General features: G+C 50.0%; 1 protein-coding gene across 2 annotated transcripts; it reads left to right on the top strand.

The window, feature by feature from the left end:
* Nucleotides 1-422: 422 nt before the first annotated feature.
* MICALL2 (MICAL like 2) lies at nucleotides 423-26,271 on the top strand. Of its 2 annotated transcripts, none has more exons than XM_049791582.1 (17): nucleotides 423-1,175; nucleotides 7,598-7,646; nucleotides 11,247-11,388; nucleotides 13,851-14,011; nucleotides 15,281-15,402; nucleotides 15,768-16,439; nucleotides 16,632-16,807; nucleotides 17,643-17,718; nucleotides 18,028-18,143; nucleotides 18,668-18,817; nucleotides 21,281-21,336; nucleotides 21,840-21,963; nucleotides 22,566-22,656; nucleotides 23,032-23,105; nucleotides 23,446-23,560; nucleotides 24,550-24,596; nucleotides 24,688-26,271. In XM_049791582.1, the coding sequence occupies exons 1-17, from the start codon at nucleotides 532-534 to the stop codon at nucleotides 24,783-24,785; spliced, it is 2,913 nt and encodes a 970-aa protein (XP_049647539.1). In that variant the 5' UTR covers nucleotides 423-531; the 3' UTR covers nucleotides 24,786-26,271. The 2 variants fall into 2 exon arrangements, with proteins under 2 accessions (XP_049647539.1, XP_049647541.1); XM_049791584.1 differs by lacking the exon at nucleotides 423-1,175 and adding an exon at nucleotides 5,888-5,968.

Raw genomic sequence — 26,271 nt, 5'->3', positions numbered from 1 at the left:
AAGCCATTTATAATGAAATGTATAATCCTTACCATAAAGTAAATACATTGGCCGGTGATTGTTGATGAAATGGAAACACACTGAATTATTTGTGAGGTATTTATATATTAATGTATATTATCCATATCATGTCACAGAAATGCCATTAATGTATTATATGTTTTATTAATTATTTTTACCCAATTTACAGTCAGCTCCTAAAGCGTTACCTCGTCTCTTTGGCAGTTTTGTCAGCCGCACGAGGTCCGGCTGAGCGATTTCACGTGCCGCGGGTCGGCCCTTACCGATCGGCGACGGCGGTGCCGCCGCTGGCCGTGGCCAGCCCAGGATGGCAGCGGGCGGCCGCCTTCTCGTCTCCCTCGTCCGGCCGCTCTGCTCTTCCTCCTCCTCCTCCTCCTCCTCTGTGGGGATGGGGAGCGGAGGCGGCTCTGGCAGCCGCCGATGCCCCGCGGGCTGCCCCAAGCCGGGCCGGCCCTGTGCCCGCGGCCGGCCTCCCTCCTTCCCTCACCGCCGTGAGGCCTCCGGGCGGCCATGCTTCATCCCCCTCCTCCTCCTCACGCCTCCCCTGCGCGGGCGCCCCTTCGCCAAGGTGGGTGCGAAGGAAACTTCCTTCGTCCCGACGGCATTAGCCCGAGGTGTGGCAACCCCTGGAGAACCGCCAGCAGAACCGGGGGGTGCTGCCGCCCCCCGCTCCCTGTGGAGACGCGGCCGGCCCCCGGCCACACACGACGCCCCAGGACAGCAGCTGCCCACGCGGGGCGGCCGGTCACGTCGCGGCCACAGCCGTTTTCTGTCAGCCCTCCCTCCCCTCCTCCGCCAAAGCTCGGCCCCGAGGCGAGGCGGAGGGAGGCCCCGAGGGACCGGGGCCGCCGCCCGCCCCTCGCCCGCCCCTTTCCCCGCCTCCTCCCCGGCTCGGCCGGCCGCCACACGCCGGCAGCCTCCGGCTGGGCACGGCAGGGCGAGAGAGGGGCTCCCTGCCGCCCCGGGGGCACGGTGGGGGCCCGCCGCCATCTCCGGCGTCCCGTCGAGGCCATGGCGGCCATCCAGAACCTGCAGCTGTGGTGCAAGCAGCAGTGCGAGGGCTACCGCGATGTCAGCATCACCAACATGACCACCTCCTTCCGCGACGGCCTCGCCTTCTGCGCCATCCTCCACCGCCACCGGCCCGACCTCATGTGAGTACCCTCGCCGGGCGTCGAGGATGACGCGCGGGCCGCCGGCTCGGCGGGGGACGGGACCCTCCGGTCGCGGCCCAAGGGCCTCGCGGGGCTGCGGTCAGCCCGCCGTCGAGCTGCGGACCCCCGGGCCCTCCGTCTGCCGTGGGCCTTCGCCTTCCCTGCGGACGCGGCCCTCGCAGAAATCCCGGCTCCTCCTTGGGAGATGCTGCGGGCCGGCGGCCGGGGCCGGGAGCTCTGCTAGCACCCACGCTGAAATCCCCCAAGCGAAGAGCTCCGCTCTCGCTGTCGACGTGCTGCTTTTTTTTCCCCTCGATTTTTCCTTTTTCCCCTTTCTTCCCTCCGTAGCTGAATTATAAACGTTTTAAATGCGTCCTTTCCATTGCAAAACAAGTTCAGGCACCGATTTTTGGGAAAGCGTTTCCTTCTTTGCTGTTTGTGTTTGCTTAGGCAGGGCTTTCCTCGCTCAGCCCGACGGCAGCTCAGCTGCTCGTGAGTCGGGAGGCGAGGGCTATTTAAGCAAAATACAATAGAAGGGCAGGGCCTGGCAGCCGCTGGATTCCTGCACATCGCTCGTTTTTCCCACCTAGAGCTCTGTCTGTGGGAGGCAAAGTGCTTTCTATCCCTGGCTGGTGCCATTGCTGGTGCCCTGTGGGTTTTGACCTGTCCTTGCCCAATTGGTAACATCTGGGAAGGTGAATCACTGAAGGGTGATGTAGATCCTGCTTCCTAGTTTGGATGTATTTGTTGTTTTTTTCTTGCTCGGCTCTTTGGACTTTGAGGTGGGGGGGTTGAAGGGGGAGGTCAAGGCAAGGGAGCAGTGCAAAGACCGTCCAGGGTTATTGATTTAAGCGTTAGGTCTCTCCCAGTCAGATGTGTCCAGCTGGTAGAGGACCAGGTTGGTTTTCCTGTAGTGCAATTTTCCTCCTGTTCCTTGAATTCTGCCTTTTTCCTCGTGCTCCCAGGACAGCCCACTGCTTGGGTTTGTGTGCAGAGATCTCTCTTACAGGTGTCTCGTTTCTGCTAGAAGCCCAAGGAGAAGATCTCCTCTTGCTGTCTCTCCTCTGTCACCTTGAAACTTGGAAAAGACAGGAGCGGGCTTGGGCAGCAGGAGGTTAGCACAGGAGCTTCAGTCACACTTTCTCTGTAGTCCCCAGTGCTTGGGCAGTCACCGTGGTGTTGCTGTGTATGGCTTCCTGACATACTGTTGTGTCCAGATGACTCCAGATGTTTCCTTTCCTTCCTTTGATTCACAGTCCCAAAGATACAAAATACCAGGGCAGAAAGGTTGATGTGACGAGGACCTGCTCGTAAACGGACTGTGACTGCTTCCTGGCCGACTCTGCAGCTGGCCCATTCGGAGCATGGGTGTAAACAGGGGCTCGGTGACTTGAGAGCTGGAATAATGCTGTTGACCAGTTTGGCGGGTTGTTTGTAATCCTTGAACTGTGCATCAAGGGTCGTGGATAGGTATACCTTAAATAAATTCTCCTGCAGTGAAGAGGGAAGTTGTTCCTTGTGGCATCTCTCTGTTGCCATTCATTTTCTTTTACGGTGGAAATTCTGCCTGACTTTTTTCAGGACCTTACAGAAGCTCTTTCTGACTTGGACAAGCTCAGCAAAGACTGCCTGAAGGTTAAAGTAAGAGAAGCTTTTATCAGTGACCTCCCTCATCAGTGTCAGTGGTATAACGTAGGAAAGCACCAGGTCTATCCTCGGCTGGGCAAAGTCCTGCTGGAAGGAAATTATGCTTTCAAGTGGTTGGTGTCCAGGGCTGCTGGGTGTCTTGTGTCAGATCCTAGGGATGAATACTTGTGCAAATTCTCTATGTATCTGTAAAAGCTTTTCTGAGTATTGGCAGTGCAGGAGCCACTGGCAGAGAAGTGCAGCTGGGTGCACGTGTGGCTGTGACTCCTGCTTCCCAGGGGCTTGAAGTAGTTTATCCTGAGCTCCTCTCCTTGCTTGTAGCAAAGATCCTAGTTGAAGATTAAAAGCATCATGCTGAAAATAAAACTAGAAAAGGATAATTGGTGTTTGGAGCCCTTGGTGTGTTTGCAGAAGCTCTGCTATATAAATCGTTTGCAGAACATGATTCAGTCACGGCATCAGAGTTTTGCAACAGTGTGTTTTCCGTCTTGGTTTACACAAATGACATTCTTGGGCTGAGGAGGGCAGGGGATTTTTCCTTGCAGGAGCCTGAGAAATTCCCAGGAAAACTTCAAGCAATTACAAAACATGGTCATAATCATGGGCTTCTCTTGTGGGGTATGTGGCTCAGAGGACAGGCAGGTTGGGGTCTCTCCCCCCTTCCTGTTTTTTTGTGGGAAAACATGGAAAATATAATAACTTCTCTCAAACTTGACTGATGTCGGTTTGTACGTTATCAGTGAACAGGGCAGGCTGTGTAAAATTAGACATGCATTTTCCACTCACTTCCCACTCACCCAAGCAAGGATGCTGTGGGGGAGTGGAGACACATGCTGAATTACCATGGAAATCCATTTCGCTTTTGTCCCAGCTGAAGTATGCTTCATAGCCAGCCCCAGCCAGGCACACATGCTGTGTGAGGCAGGTCCCAGCCCATTTTCTGGGATGATTGCGGAGCCCTGAGGCTCCTCTCATCAGAGGGACGTGAAGCCTCGTGGCAGCGTGATAGGAGGCTGAGGTGAGCAGCTGCCGTGTGTGATGGTGATGGTTGTGCAAGCTCCGGCCATGGTTATAGTGGCCTTGGCCTGATAAGTGAGTAAGAAGAAGCAGGGGAGGCATGCACACTCGCTCGGATATTAATGCCAGATGTCAAGGAAAGGTTTTGATTAAGCTCCTTCTCTTCGTCCGGGATCTTGTTCTTTCCCAGACTGTGAGCTGGTGTTCAGCTCGGCGTTCTGGAAATTGGTTGTGAAATCCCCCTCGGCAGCGGAGCAGCAGCGGGTGCCCATTCCCCCAGCAGCATTTCCTGGGCCACTGTCAGCTCAGTGAGGCAGGATGAGGCTGACAGTCACCAGTACGGACAGGGAGGGCCCTGGCTGTGCTGGGGATGGGTTGCCTGCGGTCTCCATCTCCTTAGCAAAAGGCTGGGGTGAAGCAGAGCTGCCACGTGCTTGGCCTCCACGGGGTTGTGGTTTGCGTGACAGGCGTAGGCGAGGGCACGATGGTTCTGGGGTCAGGGAGACTCATCTGTTGTTGGTCACCCCCAGCAAGACCAGAGCAGTGGGGAGCAGGCATTGCTGAGAGGAGGATGAGCACGTGGGGGACATCTTCCACCTGAGATTCCCAGCCCTGTCCCCTCTTCCCAGGTTGTTTGCACTGGAAAGAGCATAACTGAAAGGTCCTGTTCCCAGCAGAGCACCCTGGATTTGAACCCTCTGTTCAAGGCCTGTGAGCAGGCAAAGGATGATTCACTCTCTTTTTCAGTGATCCTTTTGACTGTACATATCTTATTGTCTCTAGAGAAAATAGTACAACAGTGCTGAGAGGCAGAAGCTTTTTGGGGACCGTCGTGGCTCTGGTACTTTTTTTGCTCAGTCTGCTCTGAGGTAAAGTTTCCAACCAAATTAGTGCTTCCAGCAGCAGCAGCAGCAGAGGTTCCTTCTATGGAAGCACATGTGCTTGCAAAGGACCGTGGCGTGCTTTGCAAGCACTGGGTCTGTGCAGCTGGAGCAGTGGGTGGTCACAGAGATTTGTGGGCATGAGAAATGCTTGGCCACTTTTTGCTAAGAGAAGGATTTTTTGGGGAGCTAAAAACTTCACCTCTAGTCCCGTGCTAGTGAACTCCACTCTGATTTGTTTCCAACACTGGAGGCCCTCTCTTGGGTCAGATTTATATTTTTCACCTCTTCCAATTAATTCGGTTGCCTGTGTTTTCTCAGTGGAGAATTCCTGCTTTTCCGTTTGTATTAGCTTTGCTTTCTTAGGATTACATTGGTCCAGAGAGCTTTGATATTCCAACATGGGAGATGTACCAGCAAGATCAATTTCCAAAAGAAATATTATATGTAAGCGGATCACCTGACTAGCCAGGGAAGGAGCGATGCTGAGAGGGCAGGAGGCTCTTGAAATGACCAAGTAACCTGGTTGTTTGCACTCTCCTTCGCGGAACAGAAGGGGATTTCAGACATTCACCATTGAGACATTCAGGTTTTTAGGTCTCTGTTACATGCCCCACAGTGTGGAGCTGCACACGCACTACCACAGCAAACAGCATTCAGCATGGGAGCAAAAGGCACTGACCAACAATAAATAGGTAGCTCCGATACGTTATGTCTTACATGTCAGCACGACCAAGGAAGTTGGAGCTCCCTTTTGCTCTTGCAGATGTTTTCCTGCCTTCAGGATGTCCCTGCTAAAAGAGACTTTATTTGGGAGCAGAACCGTGAGTGAGGCAGAGAGCTGCAATCACCTCCTTCAGCTGTCTCTTAAAAAAGCTGATTTTCTTGCCTGACACAAACCAGGATGATTGTAGCTATTGTTTCACTGAGACTTTTTTTGGTTTGTGATTATTTTTGTTGCTCTTTTAAATCCATTGTCTCAGAGAAGGGAAATCCCCAGGCAGGAGCACTGCTTGAAGCAAAACTTCTGCAAGTCCCTTTGATTTTGCACAGGAAAGAGTATATGATTTAGAGGTGGGATGTGCCTTGTCTTTACATGCTTCTTGAGGGAGTGTGACCTTTGGGTCTTATCTGTCGTTCGTTCTCTCCTTATCCCACAGAGCAATACCGGATGCGGGAAGCACGGAGGAGGCATAGGCTGTGGCATGATGGACAAACCTGTTTGAAGGCCCCTCTCTTATTTATAATGTAATGCTCCACTTTCTGTACTAAGTAGATAAAGGACCTGGCTTGTTGCTCGCTGTTACAAGTCATGGAAAAAGTTCCCCTGCTGCGATACAGATCATGTGTTTGTCTCATGAATAGGTCGCTGCGAGCCAGCTTTGCCCTGGCTTTCACAGTTATCCTGGCTCCTCTCAGAGGTGAGGGACTGGCTAGCAAGGGTAGGTCCATGTCGGTTATAAAGGTGCTAGGTACAAAAATGCAAAGTTGCTGCTGCAGCCTTTTCTGTTTATCAGTGGGAATTTCCTCTCTGATACCAGCCTTTTGCTTAGCTCTACGCCAGCAGGTACAAGGATTGTAAAGTGAAACTGGGTTATCGGAAAGGAATTGACCCTGCCGGCTTGCCTGGGCAGAAGGAAGCGGTGTTGGAGAGCAGGGCTGTGCCAGCCAACGATCAGTTTTGTATTCTGAGTTCAGCCAGTGACAGTCAGTTTAAAACAAAGCTGACTGTGGCTGTTTCCTAAGAAAGGAACACACTCTGCTATGGGTGAGAAAGCATGCTGTGTTGCAGCTCTACTTTCAATAGCACGAACTCACTCTCCCCTGTGCTTTCTTGCCTGTCCTGCCAGGTTCCAGTTTCTGAGTTCCCAGCACAGTGCAGAGAGAGGTGGCATTTGGCTCGTATCAGAGACGGGGAGAGCTAATCTGGGGAGAGGGGAAGAGGGAGGTGATGTCTGGGGACAGCAGTAAGGAAGGATTGTTGACTTTGGCTTGTAACTGCAAACAGTAATTGTCTCTTCCTTTTTAGTTATTAGTTATGATTACAAATCAAAAGTGGCAGCCCTAGGGAAAGGAGAATAAGATTTCAACAGGCTACTTTGGTGTTACCAGCTGCAGTATTGTTTTGTGGGCAGAGGTATTTCCCAGGCAGATTCCTGATGCTGGTTTTGTGGAGCTTTGCCAGAGGAGAAAAGAGGATTTGAAACCAGAACTTATGTGCTGGTGGAACCAGCAGCTTCTGAGATTGGAGAATATGGGTGCATTGGAGAAGTGTGCGATACATGCAGCATCTGAGGGATCCATACCTCCTTGGAGCTGAGGTCTCTCTCTGTGCAGAGACAACTTGCAAGATGGGAGAAGAGCATGGGTGTGACTGTTTGGAAAGTACTTCCAGGGAGAGAGCACTGCAATTCTGGCTTATAGATATTGGTGTATCTTTTTGAGATGAGAGAGGAGCAAGGCCTTTTGGGGGAAAAAACCCCACCCCATGAATTAGAGGTTGATCCTGGCTCTCTCGGCAAAACCCCTGAATTTGCATGGGATGTTTTGGCATCAGCACGTCCTGTCTGCAGGAGGCTGCAGGAGTCAGACCAGCAAGGGTAGATGTGCCAAAAATGTGTTGTGCTGCCTGTGGGCAGATGGCTGTGCCTGTTGGGTCTCCTGCATGTCTCTGTCCTGGGAGGTATAGCAGGTCTGTGACTGTCTCAGTTGGGATCTGCCACACTGCTCCCTCTGGAGCATCTCTGAGAAGGCAGGGTGGGAGGAGGTGCTCTGTCCACCAAACCAGTGAGGCTCAGAGAGCTTCAAGAAGCTGGAAGAGAAGCAGCTTGCTCTACATCACCAACCTGAGATTTTTCTCTTCTTTCTGTATTTCAGAAACTTCAACTCCCTCAGTAAAGAAAATGTGTATGAGAACAACAAGTTGGTAAGTGACTTTTAATGTTTTGCTTTTGGTCTAATCTATGACCGGGTGCCTTGCTGATGTGGTTTAGCAACAGAAACCCTGCAGATGCAGTGTGCTGAGTGTGCCGTATTCAAATCCTTTGCCTTATTCTGCATGCATCTGACCTTCTGGTTTGAATAGCAATGTCCAGGCTTGCTGGCTGCTTGAAAGCACCCTCAGACTGTTCACGCTTCTTCGCTGGCCACACAGTGATGCCTGTGTCCAGTGTATCCTGTGGCAGCAGGAACTCTGTCAGAGATGCTGGAGGTCAAAACATGGAAATGGACATGTTGAGTATTTAATGCCTCTGAGGCATGGAGCAGGAGCTGGGAGTTAGCTGGTGTGAGAGGGGAAGCATAGGGAGTCTCCCCCAATTTCTGCTCATTCCCAGTGCCAGGGGATGAAGACTGCTGGAAGGTGGAGACATCCTAAAACCTCATCCTGCCTGGACGCTTCACTTCAGGATGGGATTTGAGTTTCTCTTGTTCTCTCCATGAAGAAAGTGGGCAGGCCAACCCCCTCCTGCCCTGGATTCAAGCATGGACTTAGTGCTCCAAGGAAGGATTTTTTCCTCCCTCTCACCCTCACAAAGAGAGAGGCAGCCGATTAAAATGCTTCTCTTCCCTTGGCATCGCTCCACACGGCTTCGTGGCTGCTTGGCAGGAGATTGGGATGTGAACGAACCACGGCAGCTTACTCTTGTCTGGACTGGAGGAATGACATCGTCTGACGCAGTGAGCTGTCTGAGGTGGTCCTTGCCTCCGGGAGAGCTAAACTCCCACCCCCCACGCTCCTTAGCTTCCGCTCCCCTTCAGCCCTGGCCGTGTTCACAGCACCTGTGATGGACCCCCCTCTCCCCAGGCTGGGACTGCAGTATGTGAGCAGTTAGTTATTCAGACTCTCTGGGGTTCAGCCCTGTGTGTTCCTCTCCTCTAGGTGAGATTCAGACCACGCATTTTTGCCCTTGCGGCTTGGTATTTGGCAGGCATCAGGGCCTCTTTGCCATGGACGGTCATCCTAGCCAGAGCGCTGTGAAGCCCTGAGTGTTGCTCCTTCCCCAGCTGGGCTGATGGTGTCTGCTCTGCTGGCAGCTTTGCTTGTCTCTGGGAAATGAGCTGCACGAGCTGCCTCCGCTGCTTTTATTAATGAAAAGCTTCTTTGTGCTTCTCATAAGAAGAGTTGCTCCCCTCCTTTGACACAGCCTGGGTTCTGCCCTCCCATCCATTTCTTAGTTTCTTTTATGTCCTTTATTTTGCTCTCTCTTCCTTATTCCACCTGCTATAGGATGACTTGTCTGTGTTGCTCTTTCACTGGTAGTATCCTGCTGCCTTGGCTCTGCCATGAGTGGGGTTGACCCCTGCACCTCCCTGTGGGCTCCTGGGCTGGGGTCCCCCCTTGGACTGCTCTCCGTTCTAGCTCCTATACTTTCTTGCTCCGACTGCCCTTGGGATATGAGTGGCTCTGATTTCTCCCAGCACTATTCCTCTGCTATTGTTCCAATCCTCCTTGATGCCTCACTATTCACTAACTTCTTTTCTGGGGCTGTATTATTCAGCTAAAAAAATCTTGTCTGGGCTGCAATTTGCCATATAAGGTCTTCTGCCAAGGAAGAATGTGTCACTTCTCAAGTGCCAAAAAACCTGACCCCAAACCCTAGAAAAATTTCAGTTGGTGGCTTTTTTTTTTTACTAAAGATTTAAAAAAATAGATTAAGAGGAGAAAGGTTTCTAGAGGCCTTGGATCCAGCTCTTCCAGTGCTAATGGTAGGTGGCATGGTGTAGCAGATACAGCAGTAGCCTGTGTCAGAGGAAAGTTTTGCCTGGCTGGCTCAGATGGCCTTGAGTGTATCACTTTGCCTCCTCTATGCAAAATGGGATCAGTGGCACTTACCTCCTTTGTAAAGCACTTGAAGCTGCACTGATGAAAAATGTTATGCAGAAATAACATGTTGCTTCTTTAAAGGCCAGCCTGGGCAGGCAGGTAGAGGAGAATGGCAAATGGGCCATATTAGGTGGTGGTCTCGTTGGATCTCCAGGCAAGAGCAGCTCCCAGGAACACGAGGATGCTGTAGGCATAGGAGATGCTACATCCTAATGTTGCTGTCTGCATTGCTCACCTGGTTCTGGCCAAACCGGTTGTGCGCATAGAGCATCCTCCTCTTTGTGGTCCAGGTGCGCCTGTTGCACTGGTCTCACCCGTGGCACAAGGTGGCATGACCTGTGTTCCCGCTAGACTGCACACCAAGAATGTCCAGCACGAAAATTCCACTGGTCAGACCAGTTGTGCAGCCAGCGCAATGGGGAACACTCCAAAGAATATATTAAGTACCAGGTTATGAGACAGGCGAGTGCCAGGCTGGCTGGCAGCTGGGATGACACAGCCGGAGGTAACTGGCTGAAAGCATTTTTAATGTCAGCTCAGTTACATTTTTAACAGGATACCCAATGGAAAAAAATGGTAATTATCATGCTGAAGAATAGTGGCTGTTTGTTTCTTCTAAGCAGGAATGGTTGGCTTGTACACCAACAGTGGTGTGTGTCTGTGCCAGAGGTCAGATGCGGAGGGGTTTAATATGTTCAAGTCTTTAACCCTTTCACTGTGGGCTTCAGCAGTAGCCCTTGTCCCTCTAGTCTTGCAAGCGCTGTTTTCCTTTGCTGTATTGGCATTTCAGAAGGGTTGCTCCAAACGGGGAGGGAAAGGATTTTTTTCCTACAAGCCAGGAAGGAAGAGGGCTGGAGAAAGTCCTTAGTAAAAGCCCTACACTGAGTTGAGCAAGGGTAAAGTCGCTTTATGGATGTTGCAATTTTTTTTTTGTCCTCTAGTAAAGGCTCTTGTTCAGAGGCAAAAGAAAATGGCTTTTGCCTCCTTTGTCTGACTTTGATCCTGCAGTTTCAAAGCAGAGGGCACCACAAAGAGCAATATTTGCCCCAAATACATGTTAGGCAGCATGGAAATGGTTAAGCTGGAAGGGAGCTAAGTATCGGGAATTCTTAAGCATTATTCCTCTCTTCCCCCTCTCTAGTCCAGGAGAGAGAGCTCCCTCCTGCAGCCCAAGATTTCCTCTTTTTTCAGATGGGGAAGAGCAGGCAGTAGTAGGCAGGAAGCTTTAACATTTGCACAGCACTCGGAGATAGAAAGCTGCCTGCAAACACCTACCAGCGCACCGTTAATTGGGGAGCGCTCCAGGTTGGGCTGGAAGCCTGGAAGCGAGTCTGCCAGCCTGGACTGACACATCCCCTTCTGCCAGGCGCTCTCCGCAGCTGTGCATATGCAGATAGAGGCAGGCTGGAGGAAGAGCAGGGGAAGCCCAGGTGAGTTCCTGTGCAGTGAGCTACAGCCAGCTTGCCAGGCCAGATTTTTGGCTCCCTGCCTGAATTTTTCAATGTGGTGGCTGGAAGCCATGACTCCGTTGGTTCCTGTAACGGCCGTACGATGTAGGAGTTAAACTGGTGCAGCTGTTCCCCAGTAGAGTTACTATTTGAGGGGGGCTGTTTGCAGTGGAGCCTCTTACTTCCGATGAGGAGCAGCTCTGCTGCCTGGGCTGGACAAGACCCCCCCTTTTTTTTTTCCTTCCTTCTCTAGGCATTTCGAGTGGCGGAGGAGGAGCTGGGGATTCCAGCCTTGCTGGATGCAGAGGATATGGTTGCTCTGAGGGTACCAGACAGGCTGAGCATCCTCACCTATGTTTCCCAGTATTATAACTACTTCCATGGACGGTCTCCTAGTAAGTACCATATTCCCTGGAGCGGCGGGAAGGATCGGGGCTTATTTTTGTGCTTTCCTTTGCCTCCTAACAAGCTTGGAAAAGCAAAACAGACTGCACAGAGGCCTTTTGGTACCAGAACTTCAATAGGGGACTTGAACTCTTTACACACAGGCCTACAGTAGCACCAGTGCTTTTGGAAGGGCACAGAGCTGTGCATTGTCTTTAAAACTAGTGACTTAAAATTTAAAATATAATCTAAAATTTCTTATGGTCCAGACAGACAGGAGCACTGAAGGTTCCCCTGCATAGTCCCCAGCTTTCCTGTCTCAAGGACCTCCATCCCTGCTCCAGTCTTTGCCACACTGGAGGGTTGGTGAGAACACAGAGTCTAACAAGGCTGAGCTTGTCTGTGAGGCTGTGCCAATGGAACAGCGTCGATGGTGGGGTTGTACAGCACAGCAGTACCGATTTAAGGAAGTAGAAGAAAATGACCCCCTTAACTGGCATAATTGTGATAGCAATTCTTTCAAACATGAAACAGGCCAAAGAGCTGCCGAGGCATTATATTCACGTACTGGAGAGTTTATCTGGGCTCACAGGAACATTATTGTAAACTTGGTTTATATTTGGCTTTAAGCGCATACAAAATGAAATAAAACGATAAACCAATTTCACAGGTTCCTCCAGAGGAAACTTTAGAAAGTGGGACATGAATAACTTAACTAGTTAAGGTGAATCTAGATGGAGAAGACAGATATGTATTGAAAATGTCCTACATCTTGGAAAGAAAGCACAATTCACTCTTAGAACTGCCTTTAATATCTAAACTCTTCCCCCTTCTCCATCTCTTTACACATTTAAGTATGCTTTTTCTCTCCCTCCACAAGCTCTTCCCTCCCCCTTCTTCATTTTTTGTTTCTTGTTTTAAAACCATTCTGATTGAAGTCAAACAAATTCCACTGTGTTTGTGCCAAGTGGTGGGAATCTGGGTCAGTTTGGGGTCTTTGTCCCCTCCCCTCCAGCATCTTGCCTACCACGTCATCAAGCACAGCACATTTTTATACTCTCCAGTGTCCTGCAAAATGTGCTGGTTGCATTCCTGTCGCTGGGGTGAAAGTGCATTTTCAGACAGAAAATGAGCCCAGCCAGGAATGTGCCCTCTGACAACAAGCAAACTCCTAATACCATTGTCCTGCCCTTCAAATGGGCTCCAGCAGGACCATGAAATAAGCAGGACACAGGAGGCCAGAGATGGCAAGTGGCCAATATTTTATTGGGGTCAGGCATTTACTTGACCAAAGATGGGTGAAGCCGCCCATCTTTGTGCTAGGCTTTGGGAATTCGATAAATGGCACAAGTGGGAAGTGAGGGGGCAGGCTGAGTCTAAACCATTTGCTGGGTCAGCTGTCACCAGTCCACTGGTCGCTGTGGTAAAAGAGCCCTGGGTGTTTATTTGGATAGCTAGGTTTCTTCAGAGAAGGCTGCTGGGAACTGGGCTTCCTCTCTGCTCCCTGCCCAGACTCTCTCTGTATTTACTGAGTATAATCTCAGTAATTTACTGGGTATAATCTCTTTTCAGACGGGTGGTCATTTAATTGGTCGCTCTTAAAGTGAAGCCGAGGCTCAAGTATCCCACAAGGAACACAGAGACATCTCATTCAGAATAGGCAGTCACGCAAAAATAACATCCCCTTGACACAGATGAGTGGTCTTGTCTGTAAAAACTGTGCATGAAGCCTTATTTCCCAGGGAAGTCTCCCTGTACTTCCTAGGGCATGGGGCATCATTCCTTGCTTGACCAAAGTGTGCTGGAGATTCTCTTTTCTCTGCTTGGTGTGAGTTTCGAGGGTTTCTCTTTCATCTGCAAAGAAAACAGGATTGGGCATTTGCAGGCTTCTTGTGGCAAGTCTTGATTTCCACATCAGCACCACCATGGCACCTCCAAATCTTTGTTGTAGAATTACACATTTTTAGTTGTCATTTTTGCGTTCAACAAGCCTGTTTGGTCTGTGAGAGTCCCAGCTGGGATGTGGGGTGAACGCCCATAGCAGTGAAGGTTCAGGGTGTGTAGGAAGTCAGAGCACAGCAACTTGAACGAAGCAAACTGTCCGTGCTTCAGTTCCTTAGCTGTAATACCTAACAGTAGTGCCTGTTTCAGCCAACTGTCAGCCAGGTACAAACCCAAGGTCTTGTTCACACCATTGATGGATGGTGTTTTGTATTTTTCCACTTTTTCTTTCCCCTCCTTGGAAATCCCTTGAAAAAATCAGCAGTTTCAGCTGAATGTTGGTAAAATTCACTTGTTGCCTCTTGCCCTTCATTCCACTGCAGAACTGCTTGTGAAGGAAGCCTGTGTCTCCATGTATGCTTTGCATGTTATCCATCAGGCACCTCTGGATCTTCTTACATTGTAAATTACTCCTAAGCCCATGGGTTTTCCTTATGTTTCCTTAAAATCTTCCCTTCTTCCTTTCTTCTAGTTGGAGGCATGGCTGGAATCAAGCGTCCTTCCTCTGAACCTCAGGAGCAGCCTCTTGGGAAGAAAGCTGTTTCAGAGCCTCCTAAGCCAGTGCCACCAAAACTGCCTCCTGCTCACCCACCAGCCAGAGCTAAGCCAAAAGAAACATCCCCAGTCACCACGGTAAGAAATGTGTTTTGGGGTGTTTTTTATACCTTAAAGCTGTTCACTGAGCTAAAATGTTAGGCTAGTTCAAGGCTCCTAGTGGTAAGGACTTAGTCTCTAAATTTTCCGCTCGCTATGGGGGATTTAATCCAGAGGTCTGGTTACTGCACAGGTTCAGGTGGCAGTCATTGGAAAGCCATCAGTCAGCTGGGATTCATCTAGTGGTGAATAGGACATGGGTGTCTTAGGACATGGCTGTGCTGTTCCTAGATCTTGGGGGTGGAGATTTTTAACAAAATATATTATTTTTGCTAGAAAACATTGAATAAATTCTTGGAAACAGTTTCAAAGCAGAGTAGGGATGAAAACGGTGTGGAAGAAGGGAAGCTCCTCTCTCAGAAGGGTAAGGCCCTTTCCCAGCAAATTCAAATCAGAGACCTTTGCACTTCAGTTCCCCACAGGCAGACAAAACACTCTGGTCCTTTGACTTTGTGGGAACAAGTCCCCCTTACTCTGTCCTCCTGAGGGCTGTTCCACTTCTGTCATGGTTTAACCCCATCCAGCAACTAAGCACCACACAGCTCTCACTCATTCTTCCTGGTGGGATGGGGAGGAGGATTGAAAAAAACCCATAAAACTCGTGGGTTGAGATAAGAACAGTTTAATAACTACAGTAAGAATAAAATACAATAATAACAAAATGTAATAATAATATTAGTAGTGAAAAGGAATATAACAAAAAAAAAAAAAGAGAGAAATAAAACCCAAGAAAAGACAAGTGATGCACAATGCAATTGCTCACCACCGCTGACCGATGCCCAAGCAGTGATCCACCCCTCACAGCCAACTCCCCCAGTTTATATACTGAGCATGACATTCTGTGGTATGGAATATCCCTTTGGCTAGTTCAGGTCAGCTTTCCTGACTATGCTCCCTCCCAGCTTCTTGTACACCTGCTTGCTGGCAGAGCATGGGAAACTGAAAAATCCTTGACTTAGGGTAAGCACTACTTAGCAACAACTAAAACATCACTGTGTTATCAGCATTATTCTCACACTAAATCCAAAACACACTGTACCAGCTACTAAGAAGAAAATTAACTCTGTCCCAGCTGAAACCAGGACAAATTTGTATGAACAATGGGTTAGCAGGAGCAGGGATTTTCTGGATGTCACTCCTCTGTCCTGGCCAACTGGCTGTGCATGCCAAACGCTCGCCCACCTGGGGGATTCATAGCTGTACGCAGGGCCATGGTGCTGCCTGCTCACCCACTGCTTCTCCCCACAGAAAAGGGTCCTGGCAGAGAGTGGGAATATCCCTAGCAGCAGCTGTGGGATCTGTAGGAACCATGTGCACCTGGTGCAGCGCTACTTGGTTGATGGGAAGCTCTATCACAGGAACTGCTTCAGGTACAGCTTTTCAAAGTGGGGGCACAGGCCTATGGGTCGCAGAGGGGCAGCCTGGTTCATTTGGGACTGGAGGGAGAGTGGCGTGGGACATATTTTTCAGAGTGGAGGCAACTTGGGCCTGCTCTTGACCTGTGCATAGGGGAAACTCTTTGCACAGGTCTGTTTTCATCCACACCTTTCCTACTTCAGGCTGTGCTATCAGCTTCTGTTTTTGTGCCTGAGGAATGTGCACACGGGGTCTGCTCCACTGCCTGCTACCCTCACCCTCCCTGTACTGACAGTGGAGTTGTGCCTGCACTCTCAGCTGTGTGTCAATGGCCTCCCAGTGCTCTGGAGGATGTTTTCTGAGACTTTTGTATCCACAGGTGCAGGCAGTGTTGGAACGTGCTTCTTCCTGGAAGCTACAAAGCTGGGCCCGAGCCCGGTACGTTCATCTGTACCAGCCACCAGCAGCCAGACGATGTCCAGATCTCTGGTCTCCACAGCACCGGCAACAAACCTGAGAGTACCCCAGCCCCTACTGCTGCCAGGGCATTCCAGAAAGCAGCAGAACCCAAGAAACCGGAGCAGGTGTTGAAGAAACCCAGCCAGGAAGGCCTTGCTAATTCAACCAAGCCATCTGTTTCATCTTCTGGAAGCTCTGGCTTCAGAAGTGTAAATACTCCATGGTCCTGTTCAGCTGTAAATAAATCAGATGACTGCAAAGGTACCCCGTTGGGAAATAAAACAGATCACCATGAAGGTACCCCATCAGGGCCTTTTTGGACAACCTCCACAGCAAAAACACAGCAAGCCCGAGAAAATTTTTTGCGGTCATTAGAGTCCTCCAGCAATAAAACCTCTGACACTAAAACCCAAGTCACTACTTCTCATGGCCCTGGTAAAACTGCCTCTGCCAGAACAACTACTGAGGTCAGTCCAGTGAATGCTGAGAAGGATCAGGCACGTAACAATATTATACAGGCTCTGGCTGGATCAAACACCTCTCCAAACAGGCCGGGGGGACTCAGTTCCACTGGCTTGTCAGCGTTCAGCAGGTAAGTACTATTTCTCTTTCCCTTTTTTCTCACAAGATGATCCTTGGGATAACTTGGAAAAGTTGCTGCATCTTTCTTCCCTCTTCCCTGACTGCTTTTGTGGCTGAGATTTAAAGACATGTCTTTGGAACAGAAGCCAATAAAAAGGTCCGTCCTTTCAAAAAGACTCACTAAGTTGTTCTTTTTTTGCAGTGGCAAGTTTTCTCCCACCAGTTCTCAGTGGCAGAGTCTGGCTCCAAAAGTACAGTCCAGCAAAACAGGGTACACAGCACTAAAACAGGAAAAGGTTACAGACCCTCTGCCCAAGAGCCAGGCTGCCAGCAAACCTGTTGACCCTGTGCACAAGCCAGAGTCAAAAGGCATCAAAGGTGAGGATGACTGATTCACATTCAGCTCTGCCTGGACACAGCATGCCAACTCTATGCCTTTCTCTTGGACCAGTACAATCAATGTGTCAGTAACTCCTATATTTTCTGTCCACATAAGCATTTTCTGAGTTCTGGTGCTCAACACACCTCCATTTGTCCCCATGCAATTGCTCCCTCTAGCATGGTGAGTTTTTCTTCTCTGAGGATCACCAAGTATTTGAAGTTGTACTAGCTGTCATCAAACGTTGGGATCACGGTGGATTTCAGAGGCTTAGGTAGACTTTCCCAGGATGATTTTGTGATTGCAGCTGGGACTCACTCAGCCTCCTTGTCTGTTTTGGACTGAGCTTCCACTGTGGTGACTGAGCAGTGGGCCAAGGGATCCTGTTCTGGGGTTCCCAGTGTTTCAACCACTTCTAGATGGCCTGTATTTTTGGGGGGCCAGAAGCAGTATCTGTCTGCAGTTTGCTGTGAGCTTGTGTGGTTTTTGTCTCTCTGCCTTCCTACCCCATCGTTTGGTCTCTGAGATCTGAGCTGTTTGTGTTATATTGCTGTTGAACGTGCCTGTTCATTTACACTGCGGCTCTGTTTCTGTAGCTGCGTAGGTTTTAAAGCATTTGAGCTGAGAGGGGCAAAATGCCACCAAAGTTATTTACTACCTATTGTATGTGAATCTGTCCTTGTTAAACTTGTTGAACTGGTGCTAGTTTGCTGCAATAACATCATAGTATCTACCCTACTGCATGGCTTATCTCCTAAGATTCTCCTGTGACTCAAATCTGGCTCGTTTCTTTTTCTTGGATCTGATACTATTTTGCTGTGTTCCTTTCTCTAGGAAGCGTGAATGTTGGTGAAGGCAAGTCTGAATGCCCAGCAGAGTGGAGATCTCGGTTGAAGCCTGTAGCCAACAAGTAAGTGTCTTGGAGCCAGTGGCTCTCCATGACAAGTGAATGGGGATGTCAATGCTTGCATCTCTGTTGCTGCAGGTCTGTGTGTGCATAGGAGGGAAGAGCTCCTGTGTTTTAATGCTTCTGTTTTCAGCAATTTAATGGAAAAGGCAAAGGCTTTCATTTCTGGGGAGGGAAAGCATATTTCAAATCGCTGGACTCTGATTAGTGTGACCATCCCAGCTGGAGGTCCAGCCCAGGATGTCCAGAACTCTTCCTGTGGACCATTCTGCAAGAGGGATGGTTTCCTACCTTTGTCTTTCTTCTTTGCAGAGACCAAGGTGGCTCTAAGAAACCTACTGATAACTCCCAGGTGGGAACAGGGAGCCCAGCACACAAGGAGACAAAGCCAAGTCCCTTAGTTGTCCCATCAGGAAAGCAGGACTCTGGTATGAAGGATATAAGCTTTGCCTTCTTTTTGCTAGTCGGGCAGGGGACAGGCATTAGTGCTGCAAGGCACATGTAAGGAACATGTTGGTGGAGATTGTGCCTTGCTTTCAGGGATTTTTGCTCTTTGCACCTGCTTTGGCCCTGTGGTGCCTTTGTTTGGAGAGCTGTCCTTCCCCAAGGAGAGGTACTTGGTCCTCATAGGGTGCCCTTCTTCTGCAAGACAGCTAGCAAGATTTCGCTTACTCTGTCTTGCATGAATGTGTAATGGTGAGAAATCTTGGTGATGGTTCCCAACTGTTTATTCTTCTTCCTCCACCCTTCTCTTGTACTCTGGCCTTGTAATTGGTGGTTTCTCCCTGTTTCCTTTGGGCTTGTGCCCCTTGCTATCATCAAGAGAGGAGAACTAGGACTAGAAATGAAGGTGGCTGGTGGTGACTGCCAGAGAGGCTGGGCAGTAAAGGGATTTTTATAAGATGAGGGTTGAAATTTCTTACCCAAAACCTGTCTGTGCTTCTTAATCCAGCTTCATCTGGTGGATTCATGAAGAAGAAGTTGATCCCCAGCTCAGATCCTGTCAGGAGCTGTCAGAATTCAAAGCAGGGCTGGGAAGACCCTGGGAGCTCTGCCAAGAAGGAGGAAGAGGGCAACCAGTTGAAGAAAATTACTACCACATGTAAGGTCTCTTCTGCCTGCTTAAAAGCAGTCTCTCCTCTGCACTGTCAGGGAACAGCCTGAGTGGTCAGTATGGGAGATGTGTCCTCTAGTTTTCTGTGGCTAAGCCTGTGGCTGTTGTCATGGGGGAAAAATCTGTGTCATTAATTTTATTAGCCAGCTTGGCCTAAGCAGGAACCAGCCAGGCCAGAGAATTCAGTGGGAAGGGAAGAAATTAAAACAGGGATTTGTCAAGGTCACTGCCCTGTCATTCTTTAGACTCAAGGCTATGAAGAGGACCATCTCCTAATTTGGGGAATGGGGATCTAGTTGATGTCTCTGTTCCTCGCCAGTTGAATGGCTTTTGGAAATTAAAGGAATGCAGAGAACTGTCAGCCAGGGACTCCAGCTGGCGGGACCCACGCCAAGGCTGCTGCTTCTTGGACTTTCAAAGATGTCCTGACCAGTTCTGACCAGTTTGTCCCTACCCTTAATCCAGTTTCTAAATCCAGTTTCCATCTTTCTAAAGCTTAATGACTTAATGTTGGGGAGTGCCCGCTATGGGAAACTTTCCCAGCAGTCTCCCGTCATTTTTCACGTGTGTGCAAGTCTGCCATCTGAACGGCTGTTCTCTTGCTGCTGTCACTTGGCAGCTTGTGGATTAAGGACAGACTTGTTGCTCCTCTGTATATGTCTTTACCTCAGCACTCAGAAAGCTGCTGTGAACAGTCAGCTACCCTTCCTGCCTTTAATCCTGTGTGTGTTGTGTGGGGCTGTAGATGCTGAGCATTTCTGTAGATCTTTTGTTTTCTTTGGAGTTGGTAGTGTTTTCTATTGAGAAAGGAGGCTCCAGGGTTTTCTTGCCAACTGTCCTATTCCAGTTTGCAGGCAAGCAGCCAACCCATCCTGTGTCTGTCAAGACAGAACTTGAGGATATCAGGGGATATCAGACCCTGAGCTGGTCAGGAGAGTGTCATTTTACTAGCTGTTCCCCTCCAGTGACCTTGGTCTTCTCATGATCAGTGGTGCAGCTTTCTGCCTTGACTGGAGGTGCTACAGAAATCACTCAGAAGGAGCCTGGAGATGCAGGGCTGTGCTGGGAGAGGGAGGTGTTGCTCAGGCAGTAGCAGCAGACTGCTCGTGGCAGGCCTGATCCCTCTTGGAGGAACCTTTAAGAGAAGTGTGAGTCACAGGTACTGTACAGGGCAGCAAACCAGTAGCAACCAGAGGGAAGAGTACCCTGACAGAGGCCAGCAGTGCAGGCACAACACAGCTGATTGCCACATCCAGCATCTTCTCCTTTTGCACTCTTCCTAGAAAACGCAATAGAGAAAGGGCTGTGCAATTGGAGACCTGTCCTTGAGCTCTTCCTTGAGTCAGCGCCAATTGCCAGAGATTCTCATGAGGCTCTCCTAGTGTGTCTTTCCTGGTTTTCTCTTTGTGTGTGCTGAGCCTGCACCACTGCTGCCTTTCTTATAGCCATGCTCTTTTGATACTAGAGTTTTCCTTCCTTATCACATCATCCACGTACGCCTCTGTTCTCTCTCTGTGGTAATTATCCATCCCAGCCCCTCGGGTATCCGAATACCTCACACTCTTCTGTAGTTATCCTTGCAGGACAGTTGGGCAGAGGAAGCTGAGGCACAGTGGAACAAATACACATTGCTTAAGGATTGATTTTAATAGGTGTCCAGGGCCTAAATAATGCTGTGTAGTGGGGCACAAGGGACTTCTCACTTAGGAAGTGTTTTGTGGAAGGAATTGAACCTTAGTTTCCCGAGATCTATGCTAAGGTCCCCTAGACCATCTTCGTTTCATCAGTATTTACTGATATGTCTTTGTACAAGAGCACTAGAGGGGCATTTTTAAGTATATCTTGGTGTTTCATGCAACAGTAACCCAGTATTTTTGTTCTGTCCTTTGGAAGCTTAATAAGGGGTGTCTTTTGCCACAATAAATATCTTTTGAGTTTTAACAAGATAATGAATGAACGTGGATGTCAATATTCTCGGGTGCAAGGTCCCAGTTTAGGCATTGGAACAGGCTGCCCAGGGAAGTGGTTGAGTCACCATCCGTGGAGGTATGCAAAAAGTGCATAGACAGGGCACTTCAGGACATAGTTTAGTGGACATCGTTGATGGTTGGACTCGATCTTTAAGGTCTTTTCCAACCTAAATGATTCTATGATTCTATGATTCTGTAAGTCACACCTGAGTTAGGTGACTGCCTATGCCCTGGGGACAAAAGCAGCACCCTGTGACTAGAGGGTATCTGAGTGTCCAGCCACGAGGAGTAAAGCAGGCTGTGCTGTTTCCTGTGGACACATCTCTCACCTCATCAGGGATGCTGACGCATGTGTGTCATCAGTGCCCTCTGTTGGGTGGCAGGGACCTGTTGCGCTCTCTGGTGGTGTAGGCACTGTCCCACACCACAAAATTATTTAAAGTTTGTTGTGGCATTCTTTGTTTATTTTTCTCCCTTCTAGTTAAACCCTCTGTTCCAAAAAGCACCCTGAGCCCTGAAGCAGTGTCCCCAACGAAGGTATGGCTGGAAACCAGGTAAAAGGGGAACAGGCTGGGGTTGTTGGGTATCCTGCTGGAGTGCTTGCCAAGACATATCTCAGTTTGTCTTATTGGGAGGGTTTATTTGAATTCCCAGGGAAAGGGTGAAAGGTTCTGGGGCAGAGAAAAGATAGACTGCTGGTTATCTCCCATGCAGGGGGACAATAGAAGCTGGAATAAGACAAAGCCAAACAAAATTCTGGTAAACATTGCGTCCCACAACAAAGAAGGGAGAATGTCTGTGGATTGACAAGTGTGAGTAGATGTTATCTCTCACATCGAATGTATCACAGCACTGTAACATTGCAGTGGCCACTGCTCTGTTAGGAGCAACCAGCTCTGCATCTCTGCTGACTTGGCCCTTCCAGGACGTGGCTCTGCAGTTGGGCTCCTTATGTCATTTCCCATCTCTATTGGGGCTGTGACCTCAGCAGGCAGTCTGAGGGCACTGAGCTGTATTTGGTCCTATGTTTGTTTTCCTAGCTGCACCCGGACTACCTCCCTGAGGAGGAAATCCAGGAGAAGGTGTGTGATATCGAGAAGCAGCTGGATGAGCTGGAATTGAAAGGAGTGGATCTGGAGAAGCAGCTGCGTGGCTGTGAAGGAGGTAAAGGAGACCAGGGGCCAGCTCTGCTACGGTGGGGAGGTGTGAGGCTCATGTCCTTCCCCTGGGCATTCTTCGCTCCATTTCTAGGAGCTCATGCTACATGTGAGACACCAGGTTGCCAAAGGTACCTGGTATAGCAAGATAAAGCCTTGGGAATTTTGAACCCTCTCTGGCTATTTCCTAACCTATTGGTTGAGCAATATCTTGTGTGTATTTGGCTGAGGATCAGGGAGTTTTGGGAGTGGAAGGCTGCTATTGATCTGGCTTTTGGATCCCAAGCCAGACTGGCCGTCATGGCTGACTCCAGTTTTGCAGGGCTTAGCGGGTTCATTCAGAATGGCAGAGTTGAGCTGGCCAACATGGAAGATGAGCTGGGTGCTACATATCAGAGTATCTGTGAGCAGCTTCACTGAATCTGTAGGGAGTGATCTGCATCCTTTCCCTTGTACCCAGGAGTACCAAAGATGAGCCGTTTTCACTTCAGGTTGCCTGTGGCTTATATAAGTTATCCTAGGCTCTCCCTCAAGTGATTGCGTGTTTGAGCCAGGGTGACTGAGCTGATGCAGCTTCTAAAGGAGTCTTGCACTTTATCTCCTTTGCAGATGAGTCTGAGGATGCCCTCATGGTGGATTGGTTCAAACTGATCCATGAGAAACAGCTGCTGCTCAGACAGGAATCAGAGCTGATGTACAAGTAAGTACAAACAGAAATTCACCTGTCTGCTTGTGCACTTTACCTGTGAGCAGTAAGCAGTAAAGGAGAGGAAGTATGGCAGTCCCCCCAAAATAATGTGCCAATTGGTGGGATGAGGAGGGCTTGAGGATATCTCTGGAAGAAATGCCAGCATCCTGATGTGTTAGCTGGTAGGCCTTTGAGCACTGATTAGCACCCAGGGTCTGTGATGAGTTTGTGGGGAGGGAGGCCTTACAAATATGATGAAGATTTCCCTCGACCCACCCATACCCAGCTGGTCAGCAATGCAGAGTTGAGGCATAAGCACGATATGAGAAAGGTCCAGACCTGGGGCATGGAGGGGCAGTAACTCATCATTTCTGTGGTTCCTTCCAGGATGAAACAGCAGAAGCTGGAGGAGCAGCAGTGGAACATTGAGATGGAGCTGAGACACCTCATGAGCAAGCCAGGTAGGGACGGGCTGCACTGAGAGTCCTGCTGGCCCCTGGCTGTGTGGAGCACTCCACTGCATGTCAGACCTGGGATGTCCTTCAGATCTGAATGACACTGCCAGGGATTGCAGTTTCACTGCGGGGTGTCTCCTGACTGCGCTGTCAAGCTGTCAGGTGCAGAGCCTGTAATATCCAACCCACCTGTGCTTTCTGAGGGGATGTAAGATGTGCCCCAGAGCATGAGGATAATAAAATTTGGGCCTGTGAGAGGGACTTGCTGGAGCAGGGTGGAGGCAGGAGTCACAACGGGGAGGTACTCGCCTATAACTGTGACATGGGCTTCCCTTGTCTTGTGCAGAGGAACTGAAGTCACCCATGGAGAAGAAGCGAGAGAAGGAGCTGCTGGAGTCATACGTAAACACGGTCAATGATCGGAATAGTATTGTGGAGTGCCTGGATGAGGACAGACTCAGGTGAGGGCCCTCAGATGCTGGGTGATGAACCAACAGCAGGGATGATTTCCATCGTACTTCCTCTGCTGCCCAGGCTGTAGAGGTGGATGAATGGTGGTAATCCAGACTTCTGCTCCATGAGAGGTGGATGGTGACCTGTCAGCAACCATCTTGTCCTAAATGCTGCTGCCATTGATTCCTTGGCAGCTGTTAGAAACTGAGATCAGGACCGCAGCCATGTTCAGTGCTCTCAAGCTAATGCTGCTCTGAGGACAGGGGCTGTGAAAATGTAGAAGGCAGGGGGAAGAGAGGGAGAGGCTGGAGATGGCAAGGATGGAGGCAGCATGGGAGCTGCAGGAGGACTCTGGGAACAAGAAGCCAGGACTGTGTTCGTCTGCTGCAGCAAGTGAAGGAACAACTGTAGCTGAGAGTTGGATCCTCCCCAAGTTCAAAGGAACACTGCTGTGTTAAGTAGCTGGATTTGTGCCTCCTGTTGCTGTGAGAAGCCTCCATTTCTTGACCTAAGGGCACTGACTCCAGTTCAAAGATCCTAGATTTGCCCAGGCTTTTGGCTCTGGTCTTGCCCAGGCCCAAGGAGATAGCAGCATGTTTGTCCCTGATTACGATGAGAGCACCTCTGCAGCATCCCAGGCTCCTGGTGTCTCAACCTTTACTCATCTCCTCCAGTACGGTGTTGTCTCACAACTCAGTGAACTCGATGATTCATAAGCCAGCTGGGGGAAGGGCCTCTCTGTTGCAGTGCTGGACTGCCATGGTCTGGAAATCCCCGCACAGGCCCTTGCTTTCAAGGGAACCAGCTGCAATTTGCTAGTGTCTAGGACTCCTCTAGCTGTTTTGTTTCTATTTTTTTTTCCTGCACCCTTCTCAGAGCATGCTGTGGAGGTTGGTCATTTCTGACTGGGGGAATAACAGTAGTCTTTGCATGGTTTTCAGTGTCTACCATCTTATGAAACCGCAAAGTTTTCTAATGCCATGCGGTTCCATTACAGAGAGCAAGAGGAGGACCAGATGTTGGCAGACATGATCCAGAGGTTGGGTAAGGGCCCTTCCTACTCTTACGAAGCTGCACTGGGTGGCACTGGGGCTGTGGGTCTCAACCTGCTCTGTGTCTGCTCCCTCTCCTGCAGATGGATCTCTTGAGAGCCAGGAGCCAGAGAAGAAGAAGAACAAGTTCCGCTTGTCCAAAATATGGAAGCAGAAAAATAAGAGTAAGGCTCAGGAGTGATGTTCCTTTGCCCAGTGGCCCAGAGAGGGCTATCAAAGGTATGTTCCTTCCTCACTGCTGCTTTCTGGGAGCCATGCAGGACTGTGATGAGGCTCCTCTGCTCCCTGACATGGAGACTGCAGGTTTGCGGACCAAAGGGACAGTGTGAATCCCCTCTGGCCCTGGTAGGGGGCCCAAGGATACTTTTTGCAGAAGATGGACTTTTAAGACTGTTTTACTTCTTCGGATCTAGCTCAGTGCTGGCTTCAGCCTCATTGGCAGCTCAGGAGGGCAGAGCTCAATTTGCCCATCCACTGCTCGGGTCATTCCAGTCCTGAATGCAGGAGCATGGCACTGCCTGTCGCCCCACGGTGCCCCACTCATGTCAGCCAGAGCTGCACCAAGGACGCTGCGCTGGTCTGCAAAAGGGCCATTCTGCCTCCCTTCCTCCTTCTCTGCATGTGCTGTGGCTCTTTGGCTGGGATCAGAGATGCAGAGAGGGAGGTGCTATGGGACAAGAGAGATCGAGGGTCTCCCCGTTATTACACCAATGCAAACTGGAGCTGCAGGACCCCACAGCTGGGGTGAGGCAGGGAGCAGAATCACGTCTGTATCTATGGAGTGGGATGTCCTAGACCCAGAGCGGTTTCAGCAATAGTGCTCTATTTCCAGACCTCCTTTGGGGAGTTGCTGTAGGCTGTTTTCTCAAAGCCACGAGGGTTGCTCACTGCTTCATTCCCTCTATGGGGGAGATTTGTAGCTTCCTTATTTCTCTGACTGCACAGCGAAGCAGGGTTTTCATTGTCTGTGGCCGATCCTGCTGAAAATGAACAGAAGTCTTCTTTTAACAACCTGGTGCTAACTGGGAGCAGAAGGGAATTAATGGGTTTGCCTCACCCATGAGTCTTCTGCATGGGACCAGCATTTCAATTCCTGAGGCTCTGTCCCTGGACAGCCAGCGCCCTCAAGGGGTGCTGCGGTTCATCTTAGTGAGGCCAGGAGAGTAAGAGCAGGTCCTGGGCTGTCGGCAGCGAGTCTCTCTACTCTTCCCTCGGTCCAGTGACTACAGCCAGACACTTGCCCTGTGTGGCAGCATCCTCTCTTCCCCATCAACCTGGGGAGCAGGAATGGAGACAGACAGGGAAAGATCAGATTAATTCATGATGCCTCTAGCTCTGGTATGTGTGGACTTCCCTCCTCCCTCCAAGCCAGGTACTTTGAGGTTTCTCTGGGTCCTGTTCTCCAGCAGGGCCTCGGATTTTGCACGGAGGTTTGCAGCCCGCTGTGCCCTGTGGCGAAGCAGAGGCGATGCGTCCCTTACCCACGAGGTGGCAGTGGGACTCTCTGTCCCAAGCAGCCCGCCCCGGGCACCGCAGGGGTGTGCTCGGTGAGGTACGAAGTGCCCGAGGGGGTTCCTAGTGCCCACAGTGTGTGCCATGTGCGTACATGTGGTGGGGCACCCTGTACCTGCCTACGCTTTTTTCCAATAAAGAATTGCTGGAGCAAA

This window comes from Accipiter gentilis, chromosome 33, assembly GCF_929443795.1.
Source record: "Accipiter gentilis chromosome 33, bAccGen1.1, whole genome shotgun sequence".
Classification (NCBI taxonomy): Eukaryota; Metazoa; Chordata; class Aves; order Accipitriformes; family Accipitridae; genus Astur; species Astur gentilis.
Note: the sequence above shows the minus strand (reverse complement) of the source record. Positions and strands in the feature narration are given on the sequence as shown.